We start from the raw sequence: 23,323 nt of genomic DNA on the forward strand, positions 1-23,323 counted from the left end.
GACCTTGTATAAATTAGGTGTGGTTACCTGAGCGTGATCCGAGCCTGTGAAATTCACCGGATGTGCTCGCTATGTACCCAGATTTTGGGACTCACACATCTTCGCATAGATCCCATCTCTTGCACTTAGCTGCTCATGAGTTCCTAGTTCGACAATCTTCCCTCCATCAAATACGCAGATCATATCAGCATGACGAACTGTTGACAGCCGATGGGCCACCGCAACCGTGATGCGATCACCATCTGCTGCGGCATCATTCAGCGCCTTCTGCACAATACGCTCCGACTGCGTATCTAATGCACTTGTGGCTTCATCCAGCAGCAGCAGACGCGGGTTGCGAAGCAGCGCCCGTGCGATTGCAATACGTTGCCGCTGTCCACCCGAGAGCTGAGTCCCGTTGGTCCCACAGAGGGTTCCTAGTCCATCGGGCAGCGAGCTGATAAAATCCCAAGCGTTGGCTGCTCGGCAAGCAGCCTCGATTTCAGAATCTGAAACCGTTGGGATCGATACGTCTTCGCTTGCTTTTCCCATAGAGACGTTTTCGCGGACCGTGCCGGGGTAAAGCATTGGTTCCTGTTGTACGAGAGCGACACGGTCGCGATAGAGCCATGGGTTCATTTTGTCGAGTGTTCTCGAGTCGACCTTTATGCTACCGGTGACGGGGTCGTAGAAGCGTTCAAGAATGGCAATCATCGTGCTCTTTCCGCAGCCGGATGCGCCGACAAAAGCAACGAACTGGCCCTTTTCGATCTATTTATTGTGTGTTAGTTATACGCACCGCAACATCAGGAGTGAATACATCGGAAAGCTCACATGAAGATCGACGCCACGCAGGATGCGTGCAAGAGGTCTCATTGGATACGAAAATTGCAATCTCTCTAGAGCAAGAGTTGATAAGTTCTCGGGGCCAACGTCATGATTCTCCGGTGTTTCCTTGATAGTCGGCTCAAGCTCCTCGAGCCAGAATATATAGTTGGCAGCATTGGTAGCCTTGGTCATGCCTGAGGGGAACGTCAGCCAGCTTGATTAATATCTCACTCGTCTGGGGAGGGGCCTTACTGCTGGAGAATCCAAAAAGAATAGACGCTTGCTGACCGGAGAAGAACACGCCGAGGAATGCAACGAAGAAATCAACCATTTCCACCTGTCCGTAGGAGACCAGTCGGCATCCATACCTATGCCACAGTCACATTAGTTAAGGTTGAAAGATGTGAAACGTTGAGTTGAAGCACAAACCAGAAGCCCAAGGCGAGAAAGCTGTATTCAACGCTCTGGGTGAACGCAAAAGGAAGCATTATCATAAGTAGAGGCCTGGTCGATGAAGCGATAGCTTGGTCTAGCTCCTGAGTATATCGCTCAAGAACTGTCTTCTCAAGGGCCAACGAGGATACCGTTCGGATCGAGTTAACAGCCTCCGATGCAATAGACGCACTTGAGGAAAACCGCTTAGATATCTTGTCGTCCATTGCTGCTTCCATCCGGATTCGAGCCCAGCCTGACACGAGCATGGGTGGGAGTCCCGCAAATACAATCACCACACCGATCCGCCAGCTGTAAACTACGGCCAATATACAGCATGCGACGACACTTGTTGTTGCAACAACTATGAGAGCGACAGTGAAGCCCATCAACTCAAATACCGCTTGAGGATAAGAATCTGCGCGGCTTGTCAGGGCGCCGGTGGTGTTTTCGGGACGATCGAAAAATTGCAGATCTTGCCTCAGCATGTCATTGACAATCTGTCGGCGGTACTTTTGATTGATCGTCTTTGAAACCGTTAGGAAGAGAGAGAGGAATCAGGGGATAAAGGCAGAGTCCAAACCTGAGCAACGACGTTTGAAGACCATCCGACGACGAAGTAAACAACAAAAGCGCCAATGCCCAGAACAAGAAACATGAGCGCGAAGAAGTTCCCTTTGTCCTCCATCTTAGCCCCGGTGAATTTGAAAACTTCAATAAACCTTGACATCAGAATAGTTTGTCCAGGATATGAAGCAGCTAGATAGTATTAGCTTGATGAATTGTCTTGCGTAATTATTACCTCGAATATATTACCTGCTGTTAAGCACCCCAGAATCAAGATGGCATAAGTCCATTTGAGTTCCGGGGTGGATCTAAGAAGTCGAAATACCGTATGGATGAAGCCTAGCCGTTTCCAATTGTCAAAATCATCGCGGTTCAGTTGATTCGCCAGGTGGCCTTTGGTTGATATCGAGTATTCTGTAGTTGATTTCATGAGCTCAGCGGGCACTTCGCTAATCTCCTCTTCTGAATTGACCGAAGAATCCGAGTTTTTGACAGTCTCTGTCGTCGTGGTCAAGTCCTGTGCCTTCACCAGTCGCGCATAGGCTCCATTTGATTCCAAAAGAGCACGATGTGTGCCCTGTTCGACAATGCGACCTCTTTCCATCACGACGATATTATCAGCATTCCGAATTGTCGCGAGCTTGTGAGCGATTGTGATGGTTGTGCGTCCATGCGAAGCATTGTCAAGGGCTTGTTGAGTGACTTCTTCGGCGTGCGGATCAAGCGCACTGGTCGCCTCATCCAGAAGTAGAATCCGTGGTTGCGAGACAACGCTTCGAGCGATAGCAATGCGCTGTTTCTGGCCACCAGACAGCAAACCACCTCGTTCCCCAATTATCGTGTCGTAGCCATTGGGAAGGTTGGTGATGAAATCGTGGGCGAATGCAATCTTCGCGGCTTCTTCAATTCGGGCCAGTTTAACTTCCTGTGAGCCATTCTCCCATTGAGTGCCAATCAGTCCGTTGGAGATGTTGTCGAAGACAGTTCCAGCGTATAAGACAGGCTCCTGTTGAACAAGTCTCACTTGCTGTCGAAGCCAGTGAAGGTTTAGATGGTGGATGGGCTGCCCATCTAGCTTCACCGTTCCTGATATTGGATTGTACCAACGCTCAATTAATCCGACAATTGTACTCTTTCCTGAACCACTCGCTCCAACGAGAGCCGTCACCTTTCCAGAAGGGATACGCAACGAGAGGTCATCCAACACAGTGACCCCGGGCCGAGTTGGGTAGCTGAATGAGACGTGGTCGAATTCAATATCGCCTTTGACTTGGGTAGGTCGCTCCCCGGATTCAGCGAAAGGGTCAATAGCCGAAGTTCTATCAATAAGTCTGAATAACTCCGAGGCTGAAGTGGCAGCTCGAGTGAAGTCGATGAGATATGGCGCTATCGAAGTCAAGCTTGTAGCGGCCACAATCACCGACATAAGCACACTGTAGTAGAAACAGTCAGGCAATTTCTGAGAGGATAGTAAGGGCGGTGCACAAACGTGAAAACGTCTCCCGAGTGTTCGATTTCGCCTCTGGCTAGCATTTTAACGCCCTGCCAAAAACACAAACCGAAGCCTGCGTATATGATACTGTATTCCGCAGAGAAGAGAAACCCAAAGAGGGGACTCTTTTTGTTGCCCAGTTGTCGTGAATGCTGTAAAAACTTTTCCAAGTCATGCACTAGCATAGCCCGAAGGCCAAAGGCGTGCACTGTTCGGGCGCTCGATAGAATGCTCTCCACAAAGCTCCCAGCCTGGGCCTGGACCTGTAGAATGTTGGTCTCGATGCTGGCTTCAATGGCGGAAGTGATACCCATCACCAGAAGCGTGGCTGGAGCAATGCAGCAGCAAATAAGGGTTAACTTCCATTGGGTCACGAATGCCAGGATAAATGCCGCGATGAAGGCTGCTAGTCCCTGTGTCACCAGTCCCAACTTTTCTGACACTCCTGCTTGAATAAGTTTGCCATTCGAAGTAGCCTGCATAGCAATCGATCCACCAGTACCTCCATCAAAAAAAGCAACCTCTTGTCTGATACCGGCTTCCAAGTAGGCACGGCGAATATTTCTGGCAACTCGATAAGCAGCGAACGTGAAGAGCGTACTGTATGCGTATGTGAGGATAAACCGCCCGAGGCCGATGATGAAGAACGCAAGACTGTTTCACAAGTCAGCAACATCCAGAGGCTAGTTTCTGAGAAGATTCGATCTTACCCCAGGATTCCAGCACGACTGCGGAAAGCATCAGGTGTCGAAGCACCTGACACGTAGTCGATAATCAGAGTGATGAAACGGCCGAATACCAAGTTCACCATAGCCATCCCGACTCCAGAGCCCATCGCACAAGCAGCAGCAATCATCTGCAAGACACGCTCGATGGAGGATCCATATCGGAATATCCTCTATCACATATGAGAGACAACATCTTGGAAAATTGGGACACGTGCTTACCAAATAGGCATGAAATGCGCCTGAGTCTCCAGTTGGGCTCTCATCCGCTGAGGGTTTTTCTGACTCATTGCTCATCGTGCAAGGGCTGGCTTTGAAGGGCTGGAAAAATTGAAATCAAGATATTTGCTGAATCGAAGCATGTATGGAACCCGATGCTGCGTCAGGTCTATTGGCAATTTCGTGAGCTCGCCAGGTCTCTTTGAAGAAAGAAGAAGCATGATTCTTGGTGAGACCCGATCCATGGCCTTTTATCCTTCTTGTTCTCCATGCCGGTATTGGTTGAGGCGAGCTACAGCGATTCCAGAGTCTGGCTCTGTTTTTGGTGGTAGATCGAGTGACGGGCTCCGCGGACCGCGAGAAGTCTAGGCAGATGTACACCACGACGCGATTCGCCTTGTCTTGAGGCTTCATTGGTTGCGTGCGCACTACATTCCCTTTCCAGTGGCCAATCAGTCCCGCCGACCCAACTGAATGCAGTATTGCAGTTTATCTCAGCACGTTCAGCCTCAAACCCAAGCCGGCTATTTCGATACCCGAGTCCGCTGAGATGAAGTCTAGCGCGGCAAGGTCTTGGCGGCAGAAAACGGGTTCCTCGGATTCCGTGTAACTAGTGGCTTTCCAAAACATCCCTCACCAGGACACCTAGATAGTCAATTAGTGGGATCAATCAGACATGGTGCTGATTTCGCCAAAAGGGATCGCCGCCATCATGGTCTTTCTATTTCGAACGCTGTATTTCACGGACTTCCGGTTGTTTACCCCGTCACTTACTAATCTGCCGGTGCCAGTCACTGTCATGATAAACTACTGCCTGGCAGCCTACTCTATACGTGGATGCCTTACGCGCCCAGGCAAAGAATGGATACCGGAGTCTTGAGTTTCTTCACGGAAAAAAAAAAAAAAAAAAAAAAAAAAAAAAAAACTCTGCTTTTCTACTCAAAATGGTCGGGAATCTCTGTCATAATCTACACTTTTGGATGCCAGAAAAGTCAAAGACCACATCCATGGATGGGTCGTGGTGATAAGTAGTTCTTATATTTAAAATGTTGACATAAAAGCGTGTCTGGGCCTACTCAGGTATTATTATGATGTTCTAGCTGGACCTTCTATGCGATGTGAAGCAAACGAGGTACACAGTGTAATCCGTACCCCTCCATTTACTTGACCCAGGCAGCTATCATCAGAACATAACACGTTCTTGCTATATTCTAATAGCTCCCGAGAACAAACTGCCAATCTAAAGAAGTCATCACAAGAGGTTGCCCATGAATGATCGCTTGGAGATCCGAGTAAGGACTTGCTAGGGTTGACATGTGAAACACCGATTCGAGACATGTGAAAATGGGTCGGAGATGCTCCGGCGCACATGCACCATCAGCAACGGTCAAGTATACATCGGAATGAACAATACTGTTTTTTTTGGTTCTCATTGAAAATTTATTTCTGAGCAAGACTACTATGTGACAGCTGTCATTTCGAACTCTTCTCGCACTGCTGCCAAATTCGGGACGATGGGTTCTCGGGGCTATTCATGACACGGTCGCTCGGCAGCCGTGATACCCGTCGGCCGGGATAATCATTATGCCACATGGGCGCTTCTGATTATTTACAATACCAAGTTCCAAGGAATGTCTCACGGTATTGTAAAGAAACCTAAGAAACAATATTTTCGGTACAGAGCCAGGGACATAGTATTTAAGGTTATATCTACCGGATCCTGCTGAGCTTAAAGCAATCTGATCTTTAAGCTTAGTTCCACATGGTAATTAAGCTTACTTAGGTCTATCTGATCTTAAGCATAACTTCATTCATCGTTCCATTTCCAAACTTGAATTCATTTAGAGTGACCGCTGATAAACAGAGTGGAGTGTTGCTTTACATTTTGCCAGCCCGCTGACACTTGTCCCGACTATACCTACATCAACCACTTTCGTTGACCCGGTCCTCCTTCAAAGGTCAGAGTCGCCTCAACTCTAGCCCACAACACTGCAAAAGTCGCAGCCGCAAGCAGAATCCCTACCATGATGCTCGTGTTTTCGTAACTTCGTGGGCCAGCCTTTTCGTGCTGGCTACTACGGATCAACAATCCCGCGACTGGGGTTCCCAGCAACGTCGCGAATCCTCGCACCATATACAGAACCCCGTTGACACTAACAAAGTTCTGCACGCCAAATAGCTCTACCAGGCTTGTAGGGAAGAGCGAGACGTACGCCGAGGCGAAGACGCCGTAAAATATGGTGAACACGATAAAGAGGACACTGCCGCTGGACTGAGAAGTCGACAGGGCCGAGGGCAACCACATAGCCAGGACAGCTACGGCCGAAATCAAGGTTGTCAAGAACAGAGTGTTGAGTCTGCCCATTCGATCGGCCGCATGTCCGATCGCGATTTTTCCCAAGGCATTCGCTGCGTTTGAGATGGCAATGAAATTGGCCGACGAGGCCTGTGAATACCCCAGCGTGCGTGCAAAAGACGCAAAGAAGAAAACAGGGGTATAGTAGGCCGCGGACTGAAGTGCTGCCCCCAGAGCATGAGCTGCGAATTTTCGAGTCTTGACAACGTGCCAATCAGCCAGGGGAATACGCAGCCAACTCAATCTTCTTGCGTTCGCAGCATTCTCAGCTCGAATTCGAGTGAGGTGGCTGGCCGGCCATTTCATATAAGCCCCCGATGCAGTGATTATAGCAAAGGAAACTCCTGCTGTGATGCGGAGACAGTTGCGGAAGCCCACACGGGCGATGAGGGATCGGAACGCGAGCGGCCAGACCACGCCTCCAAGACCCGTCCCTGAAAGAATGATACCCATGGCGAGCCCGCGATGAATCGAGAACCAAGTGGGTGCCACCGTCACCGACGGCATGTATGCCATGCATGTGCCTACGCCGAGTAGGAGACCTTGTGTGAGAATGAATTGCCATAGAGCCTGGCTGAAGCTGGCGAGAACCAGAGCGACAGAGTATATGATTCCTCCACACCATATAACTGTTCGGGGAGAGTACTGTTTCGTCCATGCCGTGGTGAAGGGAGCTCCAATTGTCATGAGTGCAATAGAGAGTGTGCCGATGAGATCTATCTGGGCGGGCGTGGCTCCAGTGAAAGGGGTATCAGGCAACTTTGACATGGAATCGTAAAGTTCCTGGTACACTCCGAATGTAAAGTTGATTCCGCATCCCGTAAATACAAGTGCAGTGGAGGCGATGAGGACCAGAATCGGCTGTCTGACATTATACGGTTAGTATAGAACTCGAGGATTCCGGGAAAGCCGCTGCGAGATGTACATGCGCTCTGATCGGGGCAGGCGACGATCGCCAGCGACCAACATCGGCTCTAGTGGACGATCCATGTATGCAGTTGCGTGGTACTATGATTTCGGGGTACCAAAGGTCGGGCGTGGGCTTTGGGATTCTTTTGTAGTCGGCTTCGGCAAGTCCAACTGAGTCACCGCGCGGGGAAATTCGGGGCTCCCCAGGTCAGCTTAATCCGGGGTCAAGAAATCGCCGACAATCCCGCAATGTGGGCAGTGAGATTCTTTGGAGCCTGGGTTTTTCCAGGACGAAAGGGACAGGAGCCGTTATCGCGGCGCACGTCACGGTTCACCAAGGTTGTATAGGTTGTATGCATAACTGAGAGGTTCTACTGGAGACTTTGAGCGAATGCGCAACAATCATCTTAAGATTTATCACCAGGGACTCGGTTGGCGAGGTCCCAAGTGTAGACGCCTGCATTCCTTGATGCGAAAACCCCAAGACAGATGTGAGGATCAATCTGAATCACTATCCCAAACGCATTGGGCCACACGTTTGACCAAATAGGAAGGCAGGGTGATAAGGCGGCTCCCCCACGGCAAACTCCCGAAGACGAGGCGCGACCCTCCTGGCTCAGACACTCTGATTTGTCCTATATGAAAGAGATAGGGATGATAATTGGTCCCGGCGTGGTTCTACCCCGCATCCTACGGCGGTTGGGCGGTTGATAAGCACGGTGACTATCCACGCCGCGCAGCAGGTGACCTGTTCACTTGGACCTTTTTGGCATTGTTTCTTCTGTGCATATCCATAGTTCTGGCTCTCAATCTCGCGGAAAACGAATACCGATGTCCTTTGAAATCCGCGAAGAGCTCGAATCCCGCGGCGTGAAGCGAAAGCGCGATGCGAAGAGACGGCGCGCGTCTCTGGCGTGAGTGGACACCTTGGAGGTGCGGGAAAACACGAGAGGTGCATGAACACTGACGATATTCAGATGCGAAACCTGTCGCAAGCAGAAGGAAAAGTGCGAGGGCGGTCCCCCCTGCTGGAGATGTGAGCGACTCGGTCGACCATGCAACTTCCCACCCTCGGCCATTTCCAAGAGACCGAGTTGCACGTCTCCAAATATCTGTCCTCCCCGCCACTGGATAGTGGTATTCAGCGATTGCAGAGTCTCGAGCAGATAGCGCGACATTTCCTCGGCGATGTACCCCTGGACGGAGAAAATCTGGCGCGAATCGCGGCGAAATGCACGACAAGACATACTGGGGTGGAAAGCTTTTGGGATGTGAACGAATCGTTCGATGTTCAGTTCGTATCCAGGAACGTTGCCTGTGTGTAACCTCGCCTCCTATCAGACACTGAGAAATCGTCGCTGATACTCCGTAGTTTATTCGGGCGAGTTTTCGCATTGGAACTTTTCAGAAAAATTACGACGTTCGATGAGTAGTCGACAAGATACGCTCGGCCTGGGGGTGAGTCTTTCCTTTGCTGCGTTAATCGCAATATCCTAATTTCTCAGGTCAAAGAATATTGGCGGCCAACCCATCTTCAATCCTCGATCCGGATCATCGCCGAATCGATGGGCGAACTTCCCCCGAGACCGATCGCTGAGTTTTTGATCCACGTTTTCTTCAAATATGCCGAGGTCAATAATTTCTATGTGGAAAGAAGCTGGCTCCAGGAGAAGATACTTGTTTGCTACAATTCTATGAGCGAGTACACAACGGCCGATATCCCCTGGGTTTGTTCCTTTTTCGCGGTCCTTGCGATAGGAACTCAAATGGCGCACATGGAAGAGGACAGGTCAACACATGATTCAAATTCCGCTGATGATGTATCAATCTGCTCCGAAGACACTGTTGGACTTGTCTTCTACCGTGTCGCGTGCAAGTTGATTCCGGATGTGATTCTCGCCGCTTCTCACGAGAGCGTGCAGGCCTTCCTACTTCTAGCTGTGTACGCATTACCAGTGTCAACGGGAGGGCTCTCATACACATACCTCGGGCTGGCGATCAAAATGGCGATCCAAAATGGAATGCATCGAAAATACATAGGAGGGGATTGTGATGGTAGGACGATCGAGTTACGCAATCGTCTATTCTGGACAACATATACACTAGAAAGGTATGATATTGTCAATGCATTAATTCCGGGTTCGTGTGCTGACTTAAAAATTAGACGGACAAGTATCATGCATGGACGCCCTGTCTCAATTGCTAGGTCCGAGATCAATGCAGACTTGCCCACAGACTGTCAGACTTTTGAGTCGCCAAATTTTCTCAACATGATGGCATACATAAACATGGTTTTATGGACTGGCGAGGTGGCTGAGACACTGTGAGAAAACTTCTTTCTTCAAAATACTGCAGATTGCTAACTTTTCTCAGGACTCAGTTCAGGAGATGCCCCAAAAGGCTACTTCCCGATTATTCAGAGCGCCTGATACAATTACGAACTGCAATAAATCAATGGTGGGATTCTCTTCCGACAGTCGTCGAATGCCGAGACATGGATCCCCAAGGACCACTATTCCGACAAAATTGTCATATAAAACTGTGCTACCTGCTCATATACATCTACATGGGTCGACCTTTTATATTCAAAGCTGAAGAAAACAAGGACACTCCAGAAGTGAGGCATAACTCAGGCCAAAGCTATCGATCGGAGTTGGTAGATGCATGCGTGCAAAGTGCACTCGAGATCCTCGATACCCTCCAATTTCTGTCAGACAATTTCGGTCTATGTCGTGCGTCATATACAGAATTCAGTTCCTGTCGGGCAGCTCTACTGGTTATTCTCGCGGAAAGTCTCAACTCTGGAAGGTCTCAAAGACTCAACGAAGGTTTGGACAGTGGGATGGTCCTGATACGCCAGATGATAGGAGGCACCTCCTCCGAGTCGGAGATATCGTACATCGAGTCTATTGAAGCGGCGATTCGTCAACTGTCATCAACGGAGAGGGAAGAGGCTACGGAGCCCGACGCCGAGCAGCATTCATCTTCCGCCTATGCCAAGTTCAAAGACTGGACCCAGTCAATGAAGAAAGACAAAGCTCCTGTTGACCATCTAGAGCTCTCCTCTTTTAGTCCAGCCATGTATATATCGCCGGGGGCCGAGAGTGCCTTCAATCCTGACATGTGCGATATTGCAGAATTTCTAAATTCTGACTGGCCACCTTCTGATCTTGGACTCGATTCGGGAATTTTGACAACACCTCGCACATGATCATTTGCCGAGGCGATATGTACACAGGTTTTGATTTATCCAAATACAAGGTATCGAGCACGCTTGACCCAAGTTTCCTTCTCACTGGGCAGGTCTTCTTGTGCTCGCTGCTCTGCTGCAATGGCCTCAAGGTGTTCTTCCTCGTCGAAGTAGTGTGCTTCCGAGAAATCCATGTCCTTTGCTTTCACAATCTTGGTTTTGTAATACCACTGCTTATTAATTAGCATTTGACTCAATTCAAAGACGTTACGGCTCTGGGTTCTTGCCTTGTAGACGAAATAATCGAAGAAAAATAGCGGTGCTGCGAGGTAGCTTGAAAAGAAGCTTTTTACGGACCCCTTTTCTCCAAATGGCCAACACGCCAGATAAAACTCGCACCCAAAGACGAACAAAACGATTGTCAGACTCAGGTATTGAGCCCAAGGAGTGAGAAACCCTTTAAAAGGGAGCGTACGAAGATCTTTACCCTGTGCTTTCAAGCCCTGTCGAAAACGCAGATGAGCGATATAGCATGAAGACCACTCGAATAGAGTAGCGATTGCGACCTAGATGGGACTGTGAGATTCTGTGCAATGGAAATAACAATGGAGAACCTCACCAGAGAAGAAAACCAGCCATAAACAATGACACCCACACTGTTGACATTGAGATAGCACAGCCCGCCTCCGAGTCCCAGGCTGATAATGAGCGACACGTAAGGTCGACCCCGCTTGTCCTTCTTGCCGAAGGAGGGGTGAATAATGTTCATGTCAGCCAGAGCTGTCAGGCTACGACTCGCAACATAAACACTGGTGATTCCACAACTGATGACACTGAGAAAGATGAAGCCATTGATCGCATGCGCCAGGCCGTAGACGTCCGCTCTCTTGATGGCAATCACAAAGGGACTTCCCAAGGTTCCATCGGCATTCAGGTCGGGGTCGTTGGATGGAACACACATTCCCACTAGCCAAATGTTGACGACGAAGAACGTGAACATACGCCAAAAGACTGGGCGGACGGTTTTCTTGATGGTCTGCCGTGGGTTGGCAACTTCGCCGGCGATCACAGCAATATGTTCGCCTGAAGAATTTGTCAATTTCATCCTTCTTTTTTCTCACGAGGTGCGATGAGGAACTTACCCCCGCCAAAGCTAAACGCAGCTTGAACAAATGCCTTGCAGATACCCTTGATTCCATTATTGAAAGCTCCCGGATTTTTCCAGTACCGGAACTCGATCGGTCCATTGGTAGCAGCGATGCCTCCCGAGGTCATAATGAACATGAAGAAGATCATCAAAACCACAGCGAGACATTTGATGAACGACATATAGTACTCGACATATCCGTAGACTCGTACATGAAAAACGTTGCCCAGGGCAATGACCACAATGAATATCGTGATATACGCCGCTAACGGGACGACATTGGTTTCAGGCCAATATTTCAACACCGAAACGGCGGCAGTAATTTCAGCAGGAATAATCATCACCCACTGTTTCGAGTCAGTCAGAATCAATTAACACTGAGGCGAATTGGGTGACACCTACCGCAAACCAAAAGTTGACGCCGATCGCAAAGCCGAATGCTGGATCCACATACTCGATGCATTGTCGGATGAACCCACCATGCACGGGCTTGTAGCTTGTCATTTCGCCGATCGAGGAGTATTGTGCGTAGACTATTATTCTGCAGGCAATTGTTAATTTTGGTTTCGTGCTGTGAACAAAAAATCGTATCACCCACGCCGTCAATGTGTAGGTCAAGGCAGTCCCAGCCGGGCCAGCTAGCAACAGTTAGCATCAGTACATTGCATGGTCTCGACAGTCACTGTAACCGCAGTCGGTGCATACCATAAAGCAATGCCTGCCCAGTCCCTACCCAAAGACCTGTTCCGATGCCGGCCCCAAAAGTCATCATCATGACCTTGCGGCGAGTCAGAGATCGATGGTAGCCCGCAGACTGCACCGCTGAGAAGTCCGTGGAGCGGCCATTTTTGGGGGTGCCTGACGTGGCCGTTCGCTCGATGTCAATGCCTGTTTCCACACATCCTTTGATGTCGGTCTTTTCGTGGTGATTGCCGAGAGAGTCGTCGCTGATCGTCGCCATCGGTATGGTTGAGTCGGACCTGGCTGCGACAACGACTGGGACAGGACATTGTTCCCCAGTCCGTTTACATATGGGCGATGAGGGCTCATCCCATGACTATCAGCCTCTCTTTGCATGATATCATCCCCACCGGGAAGCGTGGACTTCCCGCCGGGAGGACACTTATGGTGTGTAATGAGAGGAGGACGAGCGGGGTCGATCAGATAGGGCTACTCCACCTCTTGGCCGCCATGACTCTTACCCTTGCGACTCTGATTTCTGTCCTTCACTTTTTAATTGCCAATTCTACTCTATGACTCATTGTTGATTATCTCCAATCTGCATAAATTGAGGCGAAGGCCCAACTCATCGGCTGATAAGCATCTCCTGTCTACCTAGGCTAACTTAGACATCGTACACCCGCAACTACCCAGACACACCACGAAACCATCTCATCCTCTTCCGCAAAATGTCCTCCTCCAAGAATGTCGTCTTCGACATCGTCGGAACTCTCGTATGCTACGACTACCTCTACGACGCCATTGACCGCCGTCTAGGCGACCGGCTGCGCGCAGAAGGCATCAAGCCATACCTGCTCGGCCAGATGTGGATGGAAACAGCCGAGCGCGAGTACACCAATTTAAGTATCTCCGGTCGCTACCAGCCCTACGGCACTGTATTTGAGGCCCTCTTCTATCGCATCCTCTTCATGGGAGGGATTAAGGAGCCGCGGGAGTTCGCATCTCCCGCAGACCTCGAGTATATCATGAGCGAGTACACGGGCCTCACTATACGCCCCGGGGCGGCGGAATGTGTGCAGAAGCTGCGCGATGCGGGTTTTACAGTTTGGGCGTTCACTGCTGGTGATCTCACTCGTGTGGGTGGGTATTTTGCTAAGGCGGGTGTGCATATGCCGGCGGAAAATTTGCTTTCTTGTGATTCTGCTGGTGTTGGTAAGCCTGACCTGGCGGCTTATAAGCCGTTACTGGATAGGTTGATGGCAGAGAATGAGGGGAAGAAGCCTTGGTTTGCGGCGGCTCATATGTGGGATGTTTCTGCTGCGCGGACGGCTGGGTATGTGTTATGACGAACTCGAGGATTCTTTGCACAGCTAACTCTGTGATACAGATTCAAGGGTGCATACTGTACTGTGCTTGAGAATGAGCCATTGCAGCAGCTCTTTGGCGATATGGATGTCATTGATGATACCCTCCCCGGTATGGCGGACAAGATCATCGCAAGCCAAGCGTCGTGAGCTTCTAATCAGCTCGTGTAAATGTTTGAATGTAAATGTCTCTAATAGTACTTTTCGGTAAATCTAAATGAACGTTTTCCTTGGCCCTCGTTGAGTAGTACAGCGAGCGCAGTAGCCAGCTTAATGGACTTTTCATGCATGTACGCATCTCTTTTTTTATTCATGCTGGACTTTGGACGTAAGAATTTCATTTCAAAATATGAAGAGTTTTAAAAGAACGATACAGCAAGTTTAGGCTTGAATCAACAAACAAGATCCTAGTTGATGAGGCATTACAAGTAGTATACTGCAGTTGACTTCCTAAAATTGCATTCTTATCATGATATTCGACAATATCACGAGTGATAGGGATATACAACTTCATAGTAAAATATAGATCTATATAGAATGGGCGGGGCGGAACCCTCCCAGGTGGTAATGTGATTCCACCGGTAGCTCGGGTCCGGCCCGGCGGGAACTCAGCCGGCGGGGAAAGCTGGTGTCGGTGCAACATCGCAGCAATGTCTGACAAGCTTCCGCAAAGCCCTGCTCGGCCCTGATAAATGTGATTCAACCTCATCACCCCTGTCGCCGACATAGATACTTACTAGTAACCCCAAAATGACCTCGAAACACCTTCCTGTCCCGAATGGGATGCTCCCATTTTGGCGGACGGAGCCCCACGTTTTGGATAACCACCGCTCCAGCGAGGTTCTCCCTGAGAAGAGTGATATTGTGATTGTTGGCGCAGGATATGCCGGGGCCTCGATCGCGTATCAAATTCTGAAACAGGTCAAGCCTGGGTCGGCGCCGCCTTCGATTACGATCTTAGAGGCGAGGCAGGCTTGTTCTGGGGCGACGGCGAGAAATGGTGAGATGTTGTGTTTCTTTTCTTTCTCCAATTGGATTTATTCTGACGAGACGATAGGCGGGCACATGAAGCCTGATATCTATAATTTTGTATCGACCCTCGCTGCGGAATACGGCGTCGATGCGGCGGCTGAGGTCGCGGCCTTCGAAGCAAAGCATGTCTATGCGATTAAAGACTTTGTGGAAAGAGAACAAATAGATTGCGACTATGCGGTTACGCAGGCTATTGATGTGAATTTCAGCTCGGATCACTATAAGAAGCTCAAGAAAGGATTTGAGCAGCTAGTCGCGAGTGGATGCGTTCCGACCAAAGAGGGCCGATACATCGATGCGGAGAATGCACAGGAAGTAAGACCCTCCCTCTGTCACTCTCCCTCATCAGTTGCCAATCAGCATTTTATAGTTCTCTGGTGTCAAGGGTGCCGTCGGCTGTTTCACGTATGACTCGGGACATATCTGGGCCTACAAGTTTGTCCTGCATCTCCTCGAGAAGGTCGTCGCGCAAGGCGTGAATCTGCAGACACATACCCCGGTGACAAAATTGACCAAATCAACTACTTCCGACGGTGCTGAACGCTGGAATGTCGAAACAGAACGCGGTTCCGTCGCGGCCGGGGTCGTGGTGATGGCGACGAACGCCTACACGTCCGCGCTCGCACCGCAATATCAGGGCAAAATTGTTCCAGTAAGGGGCACCTGCAGTCGCATCGCTGTTCCCCCAGGGTCTGCCGCACCGCGATTGACCAAGACATACACCTTGCGCTGGAACGGGTGGGACTACGACTATCTCATCCCGCGCGACGACGGCAGCATTGTGGTCGGGGGTGCACGGACGGCCTTTATCCACGATCTGGACAGCTGGTATAACGTAAGTGACGACAGTCGGGTGCTCGAGTCCGCCGCCCGCTATTTTGATGGATACATGCAGCGGCACTTTGTGGGGTGGGAGAATAGCCATGCGTATACCGACCGCGTGTGGACGGGGAGTAGGTCTTTTTTTGATTTGTTCCAGTGATGAAAATGCGGATCTGAAATTAACCAGTCGCTAGTTATGGGATATTCCTCAGACGGGCTCCCGCATATCGGTGCGGTGCCGGGCCAGAAGGGGCAATATATGCTGGCGGGATTTACGGGGCATGGGATGCCGCAGATCTTCCTGGCTGCGGAAGGGCTAGCGAAGATGATCGTGGGCGGGGCCGGTTTTGCGCAGACGGGGCTGCCCCGGTTGTTCCAAACAAGTCAGGCGCGATTGAGTCGTCCGGATAGCAGTATCCTCGATCACACGCCATCGGGTCGTCGATCAGAGGCCAAGCTCTAGCGGTACGAGTCCTAGGCTACCTGCAGTCGCGAGATAAGATTCCCCTGATAGTGGCTGCCCTCGGGTAGACTAAACTCATTCGAATGCTGCGATTTGTCGAGGTGACCAGTCTCTTTGGCCCATATTGTACCATCTGCAGAAGCTGTGAGTAGAAGCTGTAGCATGCGTAACGCCATATAATTAAGGCATGGTGATAACGTATATCCAGGAGCACGAAGCTTACCCCGGGACGGTACGAGCACCGATGGCGACCCACATGGCGTGCTTGTGGACGAGACTGGATGATGTGCTCGGCTGATCGCAGACCGCATCGTTGGCAGGCAGAGGAGAAGATGGACCCTGGGCGGAGCGAGGGCAAATCGAATGCGCGGAGGCGGGCTTAGCGCAGCTTGGCGGGCACACGTCAGTCCGGCGCCAAATGGTGAATCTAGACTCGTACTTGGTACAAGATTGTAGTACTCTGCGATGAGATCAAATGCAGTGTGAGAAGTAATATTTTCAGCAGACAAAGTAGAACAGATGCTTATATTGATGAACACATGATTACGCTGAACAGCACTCCCTAGTATTATCCAGATGTAATGATCGACACTCGCTATGGCGTGCTGCTGACTCTCCACGATGGCGCGATTCGACCCGCTCTGCACCTGCTTTTGCCTTTGCTGGGCAATTTTATGGCTTTTACCGTGCACATACACCATGATGAGCTGGGGGGCCGCAGTATATAGCAGGCTCGTCGCCCCCGACGCACGTTGCTCTCTCGCTCGTCCACACCGCTCCCCGAGAGTATAAGCAGTACCTAAAGGTACGACCGACTCTCCACACTCACCATGAGTGCCCCAGCGATGACCCTGCCCAAGTCCGAGCTGGACGTCATCCCTGACTCCATGCGGTACGAGTACGACCCCTGGCTCCTCGACGACCACCCGCTCCGCTCCCATCCCACTGTCTGTATTCCCGGCCTGGGTACTTTTCTCGCCGAATGGTACACCACCACCCAGCGCCGTTGGAAGGAGGGCCTGCTGCGTACCGGATGCATTGTGCTGGCTTGCTTGTGAGTAGCCCTTCACCCCCCATCCACCACGTTCTCGAGAAGAGCCTGCCCCTAACGCCGTCAAAGTGTGACCTTCCAATGTCTGCGAGCCCTCCCCTCCACCGGAGGCAAAGGTGCCCCTCGCCCGGCCTCTGTCTCGCATCACAGCACGCGCGACTGGCAATTCACCTGCACTTTTCCCCATTCCGACCCGCGGCCCAACGCCCTTGCGCAATCCGTTGCTGCCGGATGCGATGGGCTCCGCACCGATATTTGGCTGCACGGCAATGAGCTGCAGATGGGCCCTTCGGACGCGGGCCCCAAGGCCATCAATGACATGCAGAATCGTCTCGACTCTCTCTTCGCCAAAGTGGGACCCCGCCAGGCCCAATCCCCCACCGACTTTCAAGTGCCCCTGAACGCCGACGTCTCCGATGACATCACCCACGAGGTCCAGAACGAGGACGAAAACAGGGACGACGAAGACTCCCGTCGATCATTTTGGCTAGTATTAGACAAGCAGTCTTCCCTGCGAGAGCTCTACCCGTCTCTGGTGTCACATCTCGACGCTCTCCGCCAACAAGGCCAATTGACCCACTGGAATGGGGAGCGCATCGTGCAGCGTCCATTCACTGTCATCGTGACTAGCGAATCTCTGCCCCGGTCCGACTGCTCCAATCCTTACACCGATATCTTCTGGTCCTCAACTGAAGAACTGTTCTCCAGCGACGACGCCACGAGCAGTCACCTTGTCCCTTTCTGTGCCGTATGATAACATGCCACTTGTGTTTCTATGTCTTCTCCGTTTAATGATACCCACCATGCCAATGACAATGAACAATATTGAATATACCACCCAATTCATGATCCAAAGATATATAATATCCCAGGGATGACGTTCTCACCCATTCTTTCACTAGTGTAGGGTATTTCTGTGTAACGGAGCACGCATGTCACGTCACGAGAGCACGAGCAGATCGAAATTCAGTCCGTAGCACAACAACAGGAGTTTTCGTCAGAGTGCAGCGCAACGGCCACGGGACGAGAGCCAAAATCACACTGGTGCAGTCGGGGACGGGGCACTGGGAAGGCGATCTGTCGTGCTGCCTGACATGCGTCAGGTAGATATTCGTACTTGCACTAGTGTAGGGCACGGGATGCACACAATCGAAAATATATCTCCCCCATGTACTGCTACCCGGGGTCTAATCACTTTGAGAATCGGGTGTGACCGGCGCTTAGGGACATGTCTCGGATGATAGATCATTTCCAGGGAGACATCAAACACCCGTCGACTACTAGCGTAGGTCAATACCCTTAGGTAGAGTGGGAATAAACACAAACATGAAGGATCGCCCGAGGCGCCTCGTTTGCGAGAGAGCCGTGATCCGATCCCCACATGCAAGATACAGTCTTGGCTCTGCCCCATCGCGCTAAGAGACTCACCGTTTTTTCTCCGCGCTCCTCTTTATTCTTTTCGCAATCGCCTCCGATCGGGAGTGTTCGCACGTTCGTCTCAACACCCCCCTGCCTGCTTCCCCCCGGAAGGCGCTCGGTTCCAGTAGCTTCTTCTCCGCACCCGCCGCACTATCGCCGACGGGGCTTGGGCCGCGGGATCAACCGCTGATCCTCCATCGTCCCGTGGCAGCTGGCGGCCTTTCGGCACCTTTTCCACCGCCATTCATCTGTCGCAACCCTCATCTCTTCCTCTCCCCGATCTCATCCCATCTCGACCAGCGCTCCTCTCGCTGCTGCCGAGGATGGACTTTTTCCGGCGCCTCCATCAGAGCTACCCGCCTCGGCCGTCCCCCCCTGAGCAACTCCCAAGAGTCGCGAGACGATCGCCCCCGATCCCACACTGCCTCGTCTGCAGCTGCAGCCGCGACCGCGGCCGCAGCCTCCTCCGCCAACGAGCCTCGCAGTCGTCCGGACGTCGAAAAGACTCGTTCGGCCAGTCGATACGAGTACCCATCGCCCTCGTCGCATCTCTACTTGTCGGGCACCACGCGGGCCTCACACCCACTTCGCCGAGATAACGCCGCCGCGCACATCTCCCCACCGCGGAATCACCACGCACACCAGCATCGACGCCATGCCAGCCTGGAGACAAGACAACATGGACAAGCTCATCGACGCAACCATTCCCAACCCCAAGCGGGTCTTATGAGAGAACCCATGAGAGAAGGTAGGGCTTGATTTTTCCTTTTGGTGTAATTTCTGTTGTTTGGGCCATGCGGCTATCGGGCATTTGCCCACTGGCAGTACTGAGGTGACTTAGGGCACCTGTTGGGGCCCTGTGTTGTCCCCCGGATTCACAGCGTTGGGGGTCGGACTTGTCCCGTGGTTCTCCTCTCGGCTCTCCACTCTCGTCGGTGCTTCGGAGAATGGGGGTCGCATTGCGGCTTCTGCACCCGAGGCCGTCTGAGACGTGGGGTGTCTGGTGGATATCCCGTGAGGCATGCATCCGAGTCGATGCTTGACGAAAGTCGGGCCCAGCCACCGCATTCCCTGCTGTTCGCACAGAGCAGGAGGGTATGTGCCTTCCCCAGTGGCGGCGATCCGCCGCTCGGGAACGCTAGGCTGAATAGGGATAGCGCCGCTAGTCCCCATTCGGGCTAGTGGTCGACCTCCCGGAGTCACGAGATCTGGGTCAGCGAATTCATCAGCTGCTGCCCCCTTGGCCAAACGGTGCTCAGTCAAGTCGCGATGAACCACCAGCCCCCAGATCCTGCGCGCCGTGCCTCACAAGGTAGCGGCGGCAGTCCAGTGTACTCCGGTGAGTAAGGCGGACGTGCCAGTCTGCAAGGTGCTGCAGTGATCTGCCGCATCACGTCAGCTGGAAACATGATTCGCAACGCCTGTGGTCGCCGTTGGTCGCGACCCTCCCCTTCGAGACCTCAATGCTAACAGCCTTCGTGGGACGAGTAGGACAAGAACAATCGGCACCGCCCGCCTTTGGCAATCGTCAAATGCCGCCCCCGTCGCCGCCACACGCGTACGCCTCGCGATCGCAATCAGCCAACGCGCCCGCTTCATCCCTACTATCCCGCGAGCCCCCTGGCGGCCATGCCCATCGTCCCGGCAGCAGCATGTCCATCTCGTCGATGCTAGGATCGGATGCAGAGCGTCCGGCGCGAGAGTCGGGCTCCGTCTTTTCGCGCCCGTCCCCCATGTTCGGGAATGCGCCAACCTCAACCGCGGCCGCCATGTCACCACCCTCCGCACCGGCGCGTCAATCCCCCCTCGATCAATCCCTTTTCCGTCGGTCACATACTCCCGAAAAGTCATTTTCCAAACCTCCGCTGGGTCGTCCCTATCGATCGGGATCGGGCGGAGGATCCAGTCTACTTGGCGGTGAACCGGCCAAATATGGCGGTATGTCACGGACACCACTTTCGCAGTATCCCGAAAAGCCCCATTCAACACACCCATCACCGAAAGTGTCCCCGGTCGAATCGCCCTACAACGAACCTCGTCGGATGAGTTTCAGTGGCCCAATCTCGCGGCCCAACAGCCAACCGCCAAACGCAGAGATGGGCACCCGCCCCCCTGGTTATAGCCCGCTTTCGCGTCCGGGTGGAGGGCTCGCAGATCGACTTGAGGCTGGACAACGGCCATCCTCTACCTCCTATGCAGGTCTCGATCCGCACGCTCGAGAACACAGTCGTTTTGGCAGTTTGTTTGGGGATCGTCGCTCGGAAGAAACCGCGCCTCGGGACCGGGAACGATTGGGACTTGGACAGGACGCGAAGGGGTCATCACTGGGTGGACCAGCCCGATATGGTTCTATTTATGGCGAGCGAGAACCGCTAGACCGCCATTCGAACGCATCGACTTGGGATCAGGGCCGCTCCCACCCGTCGTCCCCAGAGACAAAACGTTTCCCTGCGCCTGAATCTGGTTCGGGCTTTGGTTTTGGCGCCATTCAGAGCTATACCAAGTCACTAGGGTCCCAGCCAGGAGGAGGTCGACAGCCTCCTCTGTCTCTACAGACCGGACAAGGTCAACACACGCCTTCGCCTCGAGAATCGCCCTATCTCGGCAACAAGCAGACGCAACCGCCCCGATTGGGATCTACGCCAGCCACCGCCTCCTCAACAGGCCCGAACTCGCTCGGATTGGCATCTGCCAGTGACGATGGCCGACGCAAAGGAAGCGATGAGCTGTTGGCTCACCGTACTCTTCTTGCTGTCGGTGCAGATGGCAAGCGTGGTGGCCGGGCGTCTCCGCTTCCCCAGGCTGTTCAAGGTGCCCAGGCCCCGTTTATTGGTGCTACCGGTGAACCCAGCATCAAGAATGAGTTGGGTAGAGTATTTTCGGGAATTGGGAGTGGCGTCGGAGGTGTGACGGCAGGAGTTTCCGGTAGTGGACCGCCCACACCACTCATTGCGAGCCCTTTCAAACGGGATAGCTTCACGGCCCGCTCGGCAAACGGCGAAGTCGACGAAGCCAGGATTCCGCGACCTCCATCGGCTTCCGGCACCCGACGCCCACACAAATCACGGGACGAGGAGATGGATTTGGAAGGTGGTGCAGGGCTATCGGCTCGAGGCCGTCGAGCTCGACATGCACATGGTCACCATCATCATCACCATCTCCAGTATGTATTTTCTAAAAGCCTTCCTGCTATTGGGATATGCTAATCCTTCTCTTTCTAGCCATCATCATCACCGTCACAAAGCCGAAGAAGAGGCCGCTGCGTTGACAGAACTACACCGGCCACTGTCATCTGCGAACCACTTTAACCGCACCTCTACTCCGGGCGAGTCCTCTGGACATCACCACCACCATCATCATCACCACCATCATCATGCTCGGCCCGCCGCCGCATCGCCATTGCGTGAACCTCGTATTACTGTCAACCTAGAGCCGCTTCTGTCTAGCGTGTCCCACTTGCCACGGCATCATCTAGGTTCCACTCTATACACGCCTCGCATCGGAGTTCCTAGTGCGCGGGCGTCGGGTGAGAGCTCCAAGTTTGGGTATACCACCACCCCACAGCCCCTTCCGCGATTTGAGCAGCGCGAAAACTGCACCTTTACAGTTCGTGTGCCGCGATTCAGGATCGACACAAGCCACCGCGAGGAAATCTGTGCGCGCCGCGCGCTGTGGGGTACTGGTGTGTACACGGACGATTCGGATCCCGTCGCGGCTGCCATCCACTCGGGTTACATCCGGGGCGCTTGGGGCGAGGATGTCGACGAGTCAATGCTTGATCTTGAAATCAAAGACACCTACCAGCATGCTCCACCGAGAGAAGACAATCAGGCCAAGACCAATGGTAGCTCCAAGGACGATACTGCGACCAACGGTCCTCGTCTGCCCCCTGTGCCTCCTGTCAACAAGGATCTTCACATCACCCTGCTGGTGCTTCCCCGCCTCGAAAGCTACGATTCTACGGTCATGTTTGGCATCAAGTCTCGCAAGTGGAACGGTCGGCATGACGGGATGAGTTTCAAGATCCACCAGGTCGAATGGGTGGATGAAGGTGTTGCACGCGGCGAGGAGCGCAGCGGCGAAGCCCGACGCAAGCGCCTGCGCACTCTGATGCAGACCGGTCGCATCTGTACCGGGCCGGCGATGGCGAAGATGGATGAGCTGCGTCGAAGCGGGGTGCAAGTTCCCCGGACTATCGACGGCCAGGACCAGCCAACCCCTGTGCAGCCGGTATCGTAACCGACTAACCGCCTTCTATGCGCGTTGGATATTTCGGTTTCTCGTTGATTATTTCCAGCCTGTTAAGGTTTTTCTTTTAGGATCTTTTTCTTTTTCTCTGTTTTGGGTGGGGGTGTCTTCTGGTCTGCTTGGCCAACTGGTGTTTCGGCTATTTGATATTTTCTATCATGTCTATGTTCCCTGAATTTACCATCTGGGTTCCTTGTCGATACCTGCGAAGAGCGTGTTTTGTGCGATTTGGTGCTATTGGGCATCCGGGTCAACGGGAACGGATGAAGGGATGTATACCCCTTCCTGCAATTATTTCGAGTATTTAGTATCTTAATCTCCATCTCTCCGCGGAGAGTTCTACGCACGACCCCGGTTCCATTCTGCCGTTGAGTACGTTGATAGTGTAGTAGTGTGTAT

The 23,323-nt window shown here is 52.4% G+C and overlaps 9 protein-coding genes across 9 annotated transcripts; 5 read left to right on the forward strand and 4 right to left on the reverse strand.

Annotated features, from left to right (window-relative positions):
* Window positions 1–69: 69 nt before the first annotated feature.
* On the reverse strand, window positions 70–4,320 carry N7532_000749 (ABC transporter ATP-binding protein; the record flags this gene model as incomplete). The annotated part of the gene is made up of 9 exons (XM_056613253.1): window positions 70–750; window positions 814–1,001; window positions 1,060–1,175; window positions 1,237–1,766; window positions 1,823–1,998; window positions 2,056–3,239; window positions 3,296–3,952; window positions 4,009–4,196; window positions 4,246–4,320. 9 exons carry the CDS (start codon window positions 4,318–4,320, stop codon window positions 70–72), a joined length of 3,795 nt encoding a protein of 1,264 aa, XP_056480477.1.
* A 1,840-nt stretch (window positions 4,321–6,160) lies between these two features.
* On the reverse strand, window positions 6,161–7,588 carry N7532_000750 (putative MFS monocarboxylate transporter; the record flags this gene model as incomplete). The annotated part of the gene is made up of 2 exons (XM_056613254.1): window positions 6,161–7,463; window positions 7,524–7,588. 2 exons carry the CDS (start codon window positions 7,586–7,588, stop codon window positions 6,161–6,163), a joined length of 1,368 nt encoding a protein of 455 aa, XP_056480478.1.
* A 750-nt stretch (window positions 7,589–8,338) lies between these two features.
* Window positions 8,339–10,718, forward strand: N7532_000751 (fungal specific transcription factor domain-containing protein; the record flags this gene model as incomplete). The annotated part of the gene is made up of 7 exons (XM_056613255.1): window positions 8,339–8,421; window positions 8,485–8,525; window positions 8,594–8,824; window positions 8,880–8,965; window positions 9,013–9,617; window positions 9,672–9,830; window positions 9,881–10,718. The coding sequence occupies 7 exons, from the start codon at window positions 8,339–8,341 to the stop codon at window positions 10,716–10,718; spliced, it is 2,043 nt and encodes a 680-aa protein (XP_056480479.1).
* A 35-nt stretch (window positions 10,719–10,753) lies between these two features.
* Window positions 10,754–12,805, reverse strand: N7532_000752 (Amino acid/polyamine transporter I; the record flags this gene model as incomplete). Its single annotated transcript, XM_056613256.1, has 6 exons — window positions 10,754–11,263; window positions 11,317–11,780; window positions 11,840–12,191; window positions 12,247–12,385; window positions 12,443–12,482; window positions 12,550–12,805. The coding sequence occupies 6 exons, from the start codon at window positions 12,803–12,805 to the stop codon at window positions 10,754–10,756; spliced, it is 1,761 nt and encodes a 586-aa protein (XP_056480480.1).
* Window positions 12,806–13,253: 448 nt separating this feature from the next.
* N7532_000753 (putative 2-haloalkanoic acid dehalogenase) lies at window positions 13,254–14,039 on the forward strand (the record flags this gene model as incomplete). Its single annotated transcript, XM_056613257.1, has 2 exons — window positions 13,254–13,858; window positions 13,913–14,039. 2 exons carry the CDS (start codon window positions 13,254–13,256, stop codon window positions 14,037–14,039), a joined length of 732 nt encoding a protein of 243 aa, XP_056480481.1.
* A 600-nt stretch (window positions 14,040–14,639) lies between these two features.
* On the forward strand, window positions 14,640–16,206 carry N7532_000754 (NAD(P)/FAD-dependent oxidoreductase; the record flags this gene model as incomplete). The annotated part of the gene is made up of 4 exons (XM_056613258.1): window positions 14,640–14,889; window positions 14,947–15,236; window positions 15,292–15,874; window positions 15,938–16,206. The coding sequence occupies 4 exons, from the start codon at window positions 14,640–14,642 to the stop codon at window positions 16,204–16,206; spliced, it is 1,392 nt and encodes a 463-aa protein (XP_056480482.1).
* An 830-nt stretch (window positions 16,207–17,036) lies between these two features.
* On the forward strand, window positions 17,037–18,011 carry N7532_000755 (uncharacterized protein; the record flags this gene model as incomplete). The annotated part of the gene is made up of 2 exons (XM_056613259.1): window positions 17,037–17,260; window positions 17,327–18,011. 2 exons carry the CDS (start codon window positions 17,037–17,039, stop codon window positions 18,009–18,011), a joined length of 909 nt encoding a protein of 302 aa, XP_056480483.1.
* A 1,502-nt stretch (window positions 18,012–19,513) lies between these two features.
* Window positions 19,514–19,849, reverse strand: N7532_000756 (uncharacterized protein; the record flags this gene model as incomplete). The annotated part of the gene is made up of 1 exon (XM_056613260.1): window positions 19,514–19,849. One exon carries the CDS (start codon window positions 19,847–19,849, stop codon window positions 19,514–19,516), a length of 336 nt encoding a protein of 111 aa, XP_056480484.1.
* A 96-nt stretch (window positions 19,850–19,945) lies between these two features.
* On the forward strand, window positions 19,946–22,915 carry N7532_000757 (uncharacterized protein; the record flags this gene model as incomplete). Its single annotated transcript, XM_056613261.1, has 3 exons — window positions 19,946–20,019; window positions 20,076–21,839; window positions 21,898–22,915. 3 exons carry the CDS (start codon window positions 19,946–19,948, stop codon window positions 22,913–22,915), a joined length of 2,856 nt encoding a protein of 951 aa, XP_056480485.1.
* Between the last annotated feature and the right edge of the window lie 408 nt (window positions 22,916–23,323).

This window comes from Penicillium argentinense (genome assembly GCF_028826775.1).
Source record: "Penicillium argentinense strain IBT 30761 chromosome Unknown utg000001l_segment0_segment0, whole genome shotgun sequence".
In the NCBI taxonomy this organism is placed as follows: Eukaryota; Fungi; Ascomycota; class Eurotiomycetes; order Eurotiales; family Aspergillaceae; genus Penicillium; species Penicillium argentinense.